This window comes from Panicum hallii, chromosome 1 (assembly GCF_002211085.1).
Source record: "Panicum hallii strain FIL2 chromosome 1, PHallii_v3.1, whole genome shotgun sequence".
Classification (NCBI taxonomy): Eukaryota; Viridiplantae; Streptophyta; class Magnoliopsida; order Poales; family Poaceae; genus Panicum; species Panicum hallii.
In genome coordinates, this window is record NC_038042.1 from 3,348,019 (window position 1) to 3,359,206 (window position 11,188).

At 43.1% G+C, this 11,188-nt stretch overlaps 1 protein-coding gene across 5 annotated transcripts; it reads right to left on the reverse strand.

Annotated features, from left to right (window-relative positions):
* Positions 1-38: 38 nt before the first annotated feature.
* On the reverse strand, positions 39-7,913 carry LOC112882268 (SUPPRESSOR OF ABI3-5). Of its 5 annotated transcripts, none has more exons than XM_025947307.1 (17): positions 7,655-7,913; positions 6,367-6,495; positions 6,131-6,171; positions 5,711-5,902; positions 5,155-5,572; positions 5,001-5,072; positions 4,822-4,914; positions 4,664-4,743; positions 4,092-4,245; positions 3,866-3,950; positions 3,697-3,788; positions 3,553-3,621; positions 3,297-3,467; positions 2,727-2,895; positions 1,645-2,577; positions 1,104-1,297; positions 39-489 (listed from the first exon to the last, which is right to left on the reverse strand). In XM_025947307.1, the coding sequence occupies exons 2-17, from the start codon at positions 6,412-6,414 to the stop codon at positions 310-312; spliced, it is 2,991 nt and encodes a 996-aa protein (XP_025803092.1). In that variant the 5' UTR covers positions 6,415-6,495; positions 7,655-7,913; the 3' UTR covers positions 39-309. The 5 variants fall into 5 exon arrangements, with proteins under 5 accessions (XP_025803092.1, XP_025803085.1, XP_025803076.1 ...); XM_025947300.1 differs by having other exon boundaries at positions 5,155-5,596; XM_025947291.1 differs by having other exon boundaries at positions 4,092-4,242; positions 5,155-5,902.
* Between the last annotated feature and the right edge of the window lie 3,275 nt (positions 7,914-11,188).

Below are 11,188 nucleotides of genomic sequence, written 5' to 3' on the forward strand. Positions count from 1 at the left end.
AATTCTTTCAAAAACAACCGTAACAAATCTGAATACTATAACACAAGGCCCAGCTACTGGAGCAACTTTATAAATAAATAAATAGAAGAACTTGCGTGACACAATAAGATATGTTAGCATGGAAGCTCTAGTACTGCCACATCTTAGCTCTTCAAGTGGTCAAATAGCACCTTTGGGGGATTAAACACTCATAATTCAGCGGGTTGGCTTCTGAGAAAGCACAAGCAAACAGTGCACGCACAACAAAAAATACCACAAGTAAATGGACTACAAAATGTGACAACAGAAATACAGAATTCAGAAAACTGTCTAGGACATCTCCCTGAATCTTGCAATAGCCTTCTTCTGGATGATGGTTTTGTAGCTGTCCCCAGCATGGGCCTCCAGCGATGGATCAGCTTTCCGCTGCTGACTTCCGAGTCCAGCCCTCACATCAACAGATTTTGCCTGGACTGGTTCCTTGATACCACTACCATCCTTTCCCAAACCCTGGATATTTGCAAAGTAGTTGCAAGAAACAAAAACCATACCAATGGACACTCAGGTCAGAAGGAGCACAATACAATAGTTTTCACGGAAATATCGGCATACGGATTCCCCCTGCATTCAAAAAGTAACTTCTTGTGCCCAAGAAACTATTCATTCTTACTTTCCAGCTAAATCACCGAGTTCTGATTCCTAAGCGGGTGGTTAAGCCTTTTCAAGTAGAGTATAGACAAAAGAAGCCATCCAATCAGAATGTACTAGTGAAAACACATAGGTATCATTAGCTAATTTTATTCTGAAAAGGGATCTACAAGAACTCGAAGCTTTGAGAATGGATACTAATTTCCAGTTCAGAAAAGGAACCGATACTAACAGCTTACCAAGATCTCTACAGTACAAATAAGTTGACATCTTACATCAAAAGTTGTAAATAAATCAGATTCCAAGCACGAGCATTTTGTAGTACCATCGAGAAACATAAATGGGGGAACAACTCTTGAGCAAATGCAGGAGAATTAAATGCTAATGGGAAAAAATTGCAGTCAAATCATCTAAGAGCATCAACAAAATGAGAAATATGTTTTTTTTTGTGGGGGGGGGGGGGGGGTGGAACTTACCAGACCCTCCTGCCACCCCATGTTGCGTAAAATACGGTTGCCCACATTGCTTTCGTCAATTGCTCTATCCGCAGTGATAACTTCATAGTTTTCAGTGTTGCCAATCTCACCACCACTAGAACGTTCACCCACACCAGGAGGAAACGGCATTGACCCTAGCTCACTTGAACCCTTTCGGGACGGATAGTCACCAGCTTGACAACAAATAATTTCCAGAAAATCAATACAAACCTTGAACTAGTAAAATCTAAAATATCATCCCTATTATGTTTGTGGGGTCAAGGAATTCATAATTAATCCAAGTAATATCAGTAGGTAATACAAAAGTTCCCAGCAATACAAGGTCAGCCTATATGCATACTAATATAAAACTGCACATACAGCCAACAAAGCCTCAGAAAAATGAAGATAAAAATATCAAAGACAAATACTTTTCTAGACCAACCGAATGATGCTATTGGTAAAATCTTGTGCTCAAAAAATGATGATGGGAAAATGACAGTGATTGTACATCATAAAAATTAAGAAAGTGTGTTCTTACTTGAATCCAGTCCAACACTATCATTGCCAAGCGATGACCCATAGAGATTTCGTCTTTCTGCGGCACGGTCTCTGTACTGGGATTGCGCTGGTGCCTCAGAAAACCGACGTTTACCACTCCCAGAAACTCCAGATGAAGTATTAGAGACTAAGGCAGATATATCTGTTTTGAAGGGTGCAGGAGTTGCAAGTGCCTCAGGAGTTGTCATTAAGCCTTTTGTGCTTGTGGTTACAGTGGTGCGGGGCTCGGCACTCCCAGTATCAGATAATGCATGAAACGTAGTATCCGACTTGATCACTCCTCTAGCAGAACCTCTTATAACACCCATAACTGTAGTTCCCAAACTGTTACTGACAGGTCTAGGCTTTACATCCGAATCCAGCATTTGGGCCGATGCAGTTCCTTGGCCAAAGGAATTATAGTTTGCAGATGAGTTCATATCTTTAGCATTTCCAGAGTCAGAATTAGGCTTACTTTTCGAAGAGAATCCAGTTCCACTGTGTGAATGGTTAGATTTATCATCAGAGCGCGACAGTTCTTTGTCGTCAAGGACAATTCGTGCAGCCTGTCCTTCTTGATTCCTTTGCTTCCACATAGCTAGGACATTGTTCATCTTCTTCTTATTAGCTATCAGACTACTTTTTGAGGCCAACTTGATCTCTTTCGCCTTCTCCTTCTCTCTCTTTTCTGCAGCCAGTGCTGCATTTGCAGCAGCTTGAACAGCATCAGGAAGTGAAGTTTTCTCACTCTGTTTAATTGTGGCAGCAGGTGCAGAAATCACGACCTTTTTGCCACTATTACTTTCTGAGGTCTTTGTATTTTCATTGGCCACAACCCCAGCTGCCTTAGTATTGTTTTGGTCGCAAGGGACATACTGTTGAGTTTGTTGATCGAACGAATACCAAACTCCAGAATTACTGTCGTAGTAAAGGCCTGCAACAAACACAAGATCATAAATGGAAATAATTTACCCAACAGCACAGGATTTGTGACAGAACTCTTTGCCCAAGTATATTCATAGCATATTACCAAAAAAATAGTCACAGTTTAACAGAATTGACACGGTGGATTTGCAGACTTACCAGTATTTCCATCATAATAGAATCCAGAGGCAGAATCATAGTAGTAACCAGATTTTTCATCCCAAACGAATCCTGACTGTGCTGCAGAACCATCCTTTTGAGTTTCCGAGTTGCTACTCTGTTTTTCATCAGGATTGTACTCTTTTGGAGCCCAACCTATGGCATCATACTGGTCCAAAAAGCAAAGGAAGTAAAACAATAAGAAACATGTTCAACCTGCCAATTGTTCGGGAAAAAAAATGTTCAACCTGCCTAAATTATATGCAATTGTTAACATAAGAACATGATGAAGAATCTCCTTTTTTTTTATTCTGCCATTTGACATCTTACCATTTTCAAATGTGATGTTTATCTTTTCTATTTCTATAACCAACAAATGACATTTAGCATTATAAAGTGCTTTTGGAGACAAATCTAGTGACAATGCCCAATCACCATAGTTTCAGAATTGCCAAATCTTTGAAATTTGACAGTACTTGCAAAGAACCAAATCAGAATGAATGAATTAATATCTAAATCAGTAAATGCTTAATCATATTGACTATCATTGTAACAGGAGCTACAATATACCTGCTGAGCAAATGATGCAGCCTCAATGGCAGCTGCAGCAAGGCTGTTTGACTGTGAACCCCCTGATGCAGGTCCATGTGTACTTTTAGCATACGCTACACGCAAAACCTGACCATTTTTCTCCAGTGTAATCCCATTTGTAGCTTCAAGAGCTTTCGTAGCATCTTCCACCTGTCACAACAGGATGTTTAAAATTGTCAGTAACTATACATCAGAAAAAGAAAAACTTGACTCTTTTATCACCAACGCCACTTACTGAATGGAAATGGACGAAGGCAAAACCTCTAGACACGTGAGTAAACTTATCTCGAACAAGGCGGATATCCTGCAGAGAAATAGCATGAAAATGTGTCGAGAAAAAACGAGAGAAATCTTATCAAGCAATCAGTTTATTCCCAACCTTTATTGGTGCGTGCTTAGCAAATTCGTAGCGAAGCATTTCTTCATCAGCGTTTTCATCCAGGCCACGAACAACTAAAACATGAGTTGGACCTGCAAACAAACAGCATCTAAATAAAGCAGCACAGTACATGTTTTACATAATTCCATAATAGAAGCACAGAACTCGCCTAGTTCAGATCCCCTTCTCCCAAACTGTGGAGTGGAACCTGTCGCATCAGCTGGTAGAGCATCCTCAGTACGAGGCTCATTGCACTATGAAAATACAAAAAAAAAAAATGCAATTAGCCAGAGCATTGCGTACCAGGATGGTCAGGAGATTGAAAGATGGGATGAGATAGAAGCGAGCAGAGGGGAAAAATAGAAGAGTTATGAAAAATAGCAAGTCTACACAACCTGAAAACAGGAGGTCCGGCGGGCAAAATTCATACATCCACATATAGTACAAATCCAGTCACATGGTGCAGCAGCAGTCCTGTGCCCATATGTAGGTCTTGTAAAATTTTCTTGTCCAAGAGAAGGCCCACCCATCCCACCAGTTGGTTTACTACTGCAGTCAAGATGGTGTTATAATTAATTGCTGTGGAAGCAATATCTATAAATACATGGCCACAGAAGGTTAGGTACAAAAAAAAAGGATACGAAACTAAAGCTGCTCAAAGGACTCAATTCTCTCCTACATCGTTCAAGGGAAAAAAAAAAGAGGACTCATTCAAGCATAGGAAATTGTTTAATTCAATTTCATAAACCCCACCCATGAGAACTTTAACTAATATAGTTATAAGTATGGTTACAAAGGATACAAGAAAAAGACAGCAGTTCCACAAGCACAACTGTTTAAGAGACAGGTGTAGCAAAAAAATATTGTAGTCATGCTTAACATCTCATTTATTCACCATACATTATAAAAAATAGTATATGTAGGATGGAGGGACTTGCAATGTTTCAAAATAAAAAAGCACACATACCTGTACTCAAAGAACACATTCCTACCATCGATTTCAAGGCCATTCTCTGCCGTACCTTCCATCATTCTACGAGCAGCTTCCTGTGGAGAGGATATAGCTTTGTTAACAGTACATGAAAGTCTGAATGAGTAATGTAATAACACTTGTTCGGTTAGTACCACAGTATGGAAGTCAATAAAAGCGAATCCCCGAGACATGCCAGAATTCCGTTCCTTGATCACACGCACACTGCGTAGAGGGCCCCACTGAGCCTATAAGAGACCAGACCCAAATGATTAAAACGAACCAGACAATACACTTTCAACCAGTGTAACAATTTATGAAGAGGAACTTGTACAAGAATCTGATATAGGTCATCATCATTAGTCTTGAGGGACAATCCCTTGACAACAACAGTGGCAGATGGAGCCTGCAAGCGTGAACGCAAAAATTATGGCTTTGTAAATTCAAAACACATACAGTATGTAACTATGTCTGTTATATGGCCATACCACTGAATCACCACGCCTCCTTTCATCCCAGTCATATTCCCTTCTTCTGTCAAAGCGGTTATCATCATAAAAGCCATCTCTTTGGTTCCGACCACGACTTCTCGCACGAGGAGATCTTGATCTAGACCGTGATCTTGATCGGTCATCACGGCCACGTGACCTAGAACGGCTATGGCGCATATATGGACTTTCATCCCTTTCACGGCTTAAACCTCTTCTTTCATGTTCACCCTCGCATGAATCGCGCCTTCTCCAGCTACTATCTCTCCTGCTTCTCTCGTAGTCCGAATCATAGCTGTGACGCCCGTATTCGTGATTTCTCTCATAGCTGTCCTCTCTGCTTTGGTGAGAGCTGCGGTAGCGGTCTTCAAACTCACCATGAAACTCCGCACGTTCTCTGCTTCCAATCCTTTTGCTCCTATCAACACCAAAATCACGGTGACTGCCAGATTCATAGTAGTTGTCAGCAGCATGATAGTTATCACGGAGTTTATCAACTCCTCTGTAAGAATCAAACTCATGATGCTTTCCATCATTGCGATAATCGGTGTCATGCCTTCTGTGATCTCTGGCAGTTGCATATTCCTCGTCATGTTTCCTCCGAGGCTGAGACCACATGGCACCAACAGAGGCTGGTGGTGGATACATATTTCTATCATGTACATCCTGATAGTATGCACCCCTTCCATATGAATCTCTAGAAAAGCCTTCATCCACAGGCCTCCTACCATTATAGGACCCATCAGCCCTGCAAATTAAGTTAATAGGGAAAGATACGGTGATATGGAAAAGCACTACAAATATAAAATGCATGTCATAAATCACAAGGAAGAAAAAAATAATGTTGAGGAGTTAATCCAGTACTACACATCCAAGCTCACTAGAGAAATTAGATACAGAGTCATGACTACACATTTTACAGGAATAAAGGACATGAATACCACAGCTAACACAAATTTAGGATGACTTGGCTTACCTATAATCTGGCTCTTTGATTACACCATAACCATCCGGTGCCTGTAGATTCAACAGAATAAGTTGAGTCAGCAACAAATCCTACAGAACAGGCAGGTAAACCCATTCCATTTAAGCAACGGCCTCTTCTTGAACTCCTTTACATCTAACACTGGTTACACAGAGGCCAACCACATGGCCATAAATCTGCTATTTTCATCATCCTTTGTAGTTAGTAAAGGAAAAGGCTGCAATTACACTGTTGTTCTCCCATCCATGATGTGGAGCATAGCGCCCATGATCCATTTCCAAAATTCAGCACTTGTGTTATCCTGCAAGGGTCTAGGTGACCTTTTAAACTTTTTTGGGAGCAGACTTTTCAGTATCCTGTAAAGAAATGCATGACATAACAGAGTTAAGCACATAACCAAAAGAAACCCACCAATAATAATCTCAAGTTTGAGCTGTTAAGTCCGTGCAAAAACATGCACCGAGCTAAATTACCCAAAATCATTAAAAGCAACTGTTAATTTTTCAAATTATGACTTCTGGCACGAAATTATTAGCTTTGATATACTTAGGCACTTCTGGACTGAAATATTTTCATTGGAAATAAAAGAAATAGTAAAAAAATTCCCATGAAATTACTAAATTCAGATCGGGCTACGCATCATTATAAAATGCTAGCAGTTTATCACTCCAGAGCACAGAACCAGAAGTATACCATCATCACTAAAACAAGAGCAATCTTACTGGTAATGGAACTTTATCAGACTATTAGCTGATACAGTAGTAATACAATTCATACGACTATTCAGACATAAAACATAAAAATATGAAAGCATATGGCTGGCTCCAACATGAAGGTTATAACTAATATGCCTTTGGGATTCAGCCAAGTGCTAGCAATACACGGATTGCTAAATAATATATCTCAAGAAAAGTTAATCTGTCAAAGAGAATAAAATACAGCCATTTTCTTGACATTAAACATATCTTGAAATTTCAATTTCAAGTTGGGCATGGGCGAAAAGATAAGCATATGCAAATAGAATAAATGCCCATTCTATTTCACAGGTGGTCTTAACAACTTAGATCAATTCACATCTGCAAAGCCAGCATGTTACACCATGAAACGTAGCAATTAGCATGGTCCTTGTCGTCCAATAATGTAATCCACAGAAATAGCACCTACACTGATAATCTAAACCTGTGGCAGAACTGATGCGCAAAAGCAACACCGCAAGCGCAGCATGAAACCCTAGCAAGAGGAACAAAGCAAAATTACCAGGGGCAGACTCCGCAAAAGATAAAATGCGCTCGCAGCTCGGGGTCGCAAGCCCCTAAGGCGCGATTGATCGATCGACCTCCCGCGCAACGACCTAATCGAACCGAATCAGAACCGCGGTATGGACTAGATATACTGCTACGCCACGCAGCAGAGAAACTGCTATTCGAATTTGATTCCTCGCAGCTGGTGAGAGGTCGTCCTGACCTAAACCGATTCGAGAAAATTCCAACGGAGCAAGCTAGGGTCGTTCCTTACCGATGAGAGGAGTCGATTCAAATCCGGGATGGATCTCCACTTCGCGCCAATCGAATACCGGTACGGGGGAGGGGCGATGAGGGGGGAAGAGGATGGTGGCGGCGGCGGCGGCGCGGGGGGAGTTGCTAGGGGGTGGCTGGCGAGCTTCGGTGGGAAGAGCGGGGAGGCGGTTTGGCGGCGGCGGCGAGGGCGCTGACGAGGTAGAGGGCGGTGATTGGGGCAGGGGTTTTTTCCCCTTCTGCGTCGCGTACTCGCGTGTGTTGGGACTTGGAGGACGGTGTGCTTACGATTTACGAACATGAGTTGGCTGGCGTTGAGCCTTCGTGGGCCCGGAATACTTGGGGCCCAAGCTCGAATTTTTCGTTTTCTTTTTCTTTTTCTTTTTCTTTTTCGTTTTCTTTTGAAGGACGAATTTTTCTTTTTCGGCATTTCATGAAGTAGTATGTGAGTTGAGCATTAAGTTTACTAGTTTGGTGGGTCTTCAAACAATCTCATTAATTTATGATAAACCACTACATCCGTTCTAAATCTAGATAATTTTAGATTTATCTTAAGTCAAACTATTTCAGGTTTATGAAGACAAAAATATATTCATATCTACAACACAAAATGAGCACAAAATTGTACTAGTTTTGGTGCTGTAGATCTCGATGTGTTTTCATATAAATTTTGCCGGATCTAAGATAGTTTGGCTGAGAAACAAATCTAAAAATAACTATTGAGACAAAGGAATACCGTTTGTTTTATTTTTCAAGTTTCAATAACTTATCTACTGATCTCTCTCTCTCCCCCTTTCCCTCTCCCTCTCACTCTCTAGGACTCTGGAGCTCAGATGTAAAGCCCACGCCAAACGGCCCAAACACATCTTTGCTAAGGCCCAGTTTTTTCTCCGTTCACCTCAGAGTTGGCCATTTAAGCCCACGGTGAAAATAATATACTGCAGTGACAAATTTATCTCTTTTCCTCCCTGGAAAGGCACCAAACCATGTCAAGGTCAATCTCGGTGCGAGTTTTATAAGAATTTTATAGACATTAAATATCGATAAATTTATTGACATGCCAAGATCATTTATAAGAAGAGAGAAAGGGGAATTTTACGAGATGAGGGGGGAGTTTCATCCCCATGATATTCTTCCAGTTCAATTATCATATTCTCATCATTGATAACTATACAATGATACTGACCTAAGCCGTATCCTTTTGGAAACAAGTAGTTGGAGCACGTGCCCTAATTTTAATTAGTGTCCAACCAATTAAGCTCATAGCTACGCAGCCGTCACTGTTAGTCCGACAGAGACAAATAAACGGGGTAGTGCCCCCTTCATCAGGAAAATTTCTATATATTAGCATAGCTGTACACGGTAAATTAGCTAAGTTAGCACTAATTGGCTCCTCCTTGCATAGTTCATGTTCCGCCACTGGGTTCCCTCAATCTCTCGCCGGCGGGCTCTGTCACGTACGGCCGTTCGACGTCTGCATGCGTGCTGTGGTATATATATAGATGCAGCCAGTCTCCGCTTGTTTGGTCGCCGGCCAAACTTGCAATGTTTATTCATCGCGCGCGTGGGTGCGAGACGCGCTGCTGCTAAGACCAAGCAATAGGCGCCGTCGGTCGTTAAGCCGCCGGGCTAGGGGTTGCTAGGTTGAGGTTGAGGTCCGGGTCACCGGGTTTCTGAGGTATAGAGGGTCATCGGGGTTGCCGACCCGGTGGAGGGGCCCCGGTTGAGACGGTGGGGGATGGCAGCCGGGCGGGGATCGCGGCAGGGGAGGTGGGAGCATGATAATTAGTTATGGAGGCAATGGAGGGCGGCGGCGGAGCTGGCGAAGGCTTTCTTCGATATATTCGTGTTTTTTTCTTGCGTTATGACTATTGGTGCATGCGGCACGGACCGTATCGTCTCAACTGCTAGGTGCACGTACTATATTACTGAGATGTGTTTTGTAGTGGATTTGATGTTACAGTTGTTGGCGTATCCTTTTTATGAATTTGATCAAAATTAGAAAAGATCAGCTTAGGACAAAATTTGAACGTTTTGTATTTTGGAATGAAATAATGGAGTATATTTTATAACACCCGATATATGTGGTTGTTTAACATACTATACACTGCCTCCATTCAGCAAGACGTGTACATAGATTCCAAATCTTTGGTACATTAGATCGTGGATTTTTTAAAAGCAGGAAGCTTTGGATAAGGTAAAGTTAGATGCTAAACTTTAGCATATATTAGCACTCACACCTCATGCTGAAATTTGAGTCTTGATTAAAATTTAATCCATCCTATTAGCACTTGTATTTGGAGAAGCTAGTGTTAAACTTTAGCGTCCAGCGAGAGTCACCAGCACGCCATTATTCCACGCCGAGCTGGCCCCACAATGCGTTTCCCTTGCGCCGAGCGGGCTCTCGGGAGATAGGTGTGCATGGACAGGAGAGAGACGTGCGGCGGCTGCCGTAGGCGGAGGAGGCGCTAGGCCATGGCTGCGGCGCCGCAGACGGAGGAGGCGCGGCAGAGCCGTCGGCGCCAGAGAGGTGGGAGCGTAGGCTACCTGCGAGGCGAAGGCACGGTCGCCGTTGGAGCGAGCTGCCGTGAGCAGCGCGAGTCCGTAGCGCTGTCGAGGCGAACTGCTTGCAGCCGCCGGGGCACGCGGAGGACGGGCGCGCACGGCCGTTGCGGCCGTCCACTGCTGCATGGAGCCTTGTGGCCTCCGCCCGCCGGTCGCTGCTGAAGCACCGAGCAGGCACGGCTACAAAGCACCGAGAGGTGTGAGGGGTGTGACCGCCGATGAGATTTCGAGAAAGAAGATTTTGATTAAAAAAATCTATCGCGTGGGGTCCACAAGATGTTAAACCGTTAGAGTAAATGTTATAGATAACCTATTATGTGAATTGTCTATGGTAGATCGTTTCCTCCCCACGCGCACGTCTAGTCTAGTCTAGTTCGTCGGAAAGATTCGTCCGCCACGCGTGGCGATCGAGCAGCAACCAAACGCCGCCGCAACGGTCGTCGACCGCGCGCCATTTCCGACAAAAGGGGGCCGGTCAAATCTCACTCGTCGTACATGCCGTGTGGTACACTGGTACGGAGAGCGAGATCAGGAAAGCATACTGACGCTGGGAACCAGATGCTCCAAAAAAGGGTTGCAAACGATTCCCGAGGAGGTTTAACTAATGACCCTTCTCATGCATGGTGTATTGTGCAGGACAACAAATGGTCCAGCTAGCAACGCTTTGAAAAGATAGGAATAATGAGGGCCTAGCTATTGTGCGTAATATGCAGCTCGTGCGTACGTATCTTGAAAAGATAAGACAACAAGCGCACGTATAATTCTCTTCTGAATCTAAGTCGTGGGCAATCACAAGTCCTTAGTTACATTCGTGCACGGAGGAAGCATGTAGTCGAAGCAAGCAAGACACATCCTCGCTTTCAACTTAGCATGCTTTTGAGATGACCTTATTTAATTACTAAGCACGCATGCCCTGGCCGCGCATCAAAGCGAAACTGTCATCTACGTACGTGCCGTGCATGCATGGGTG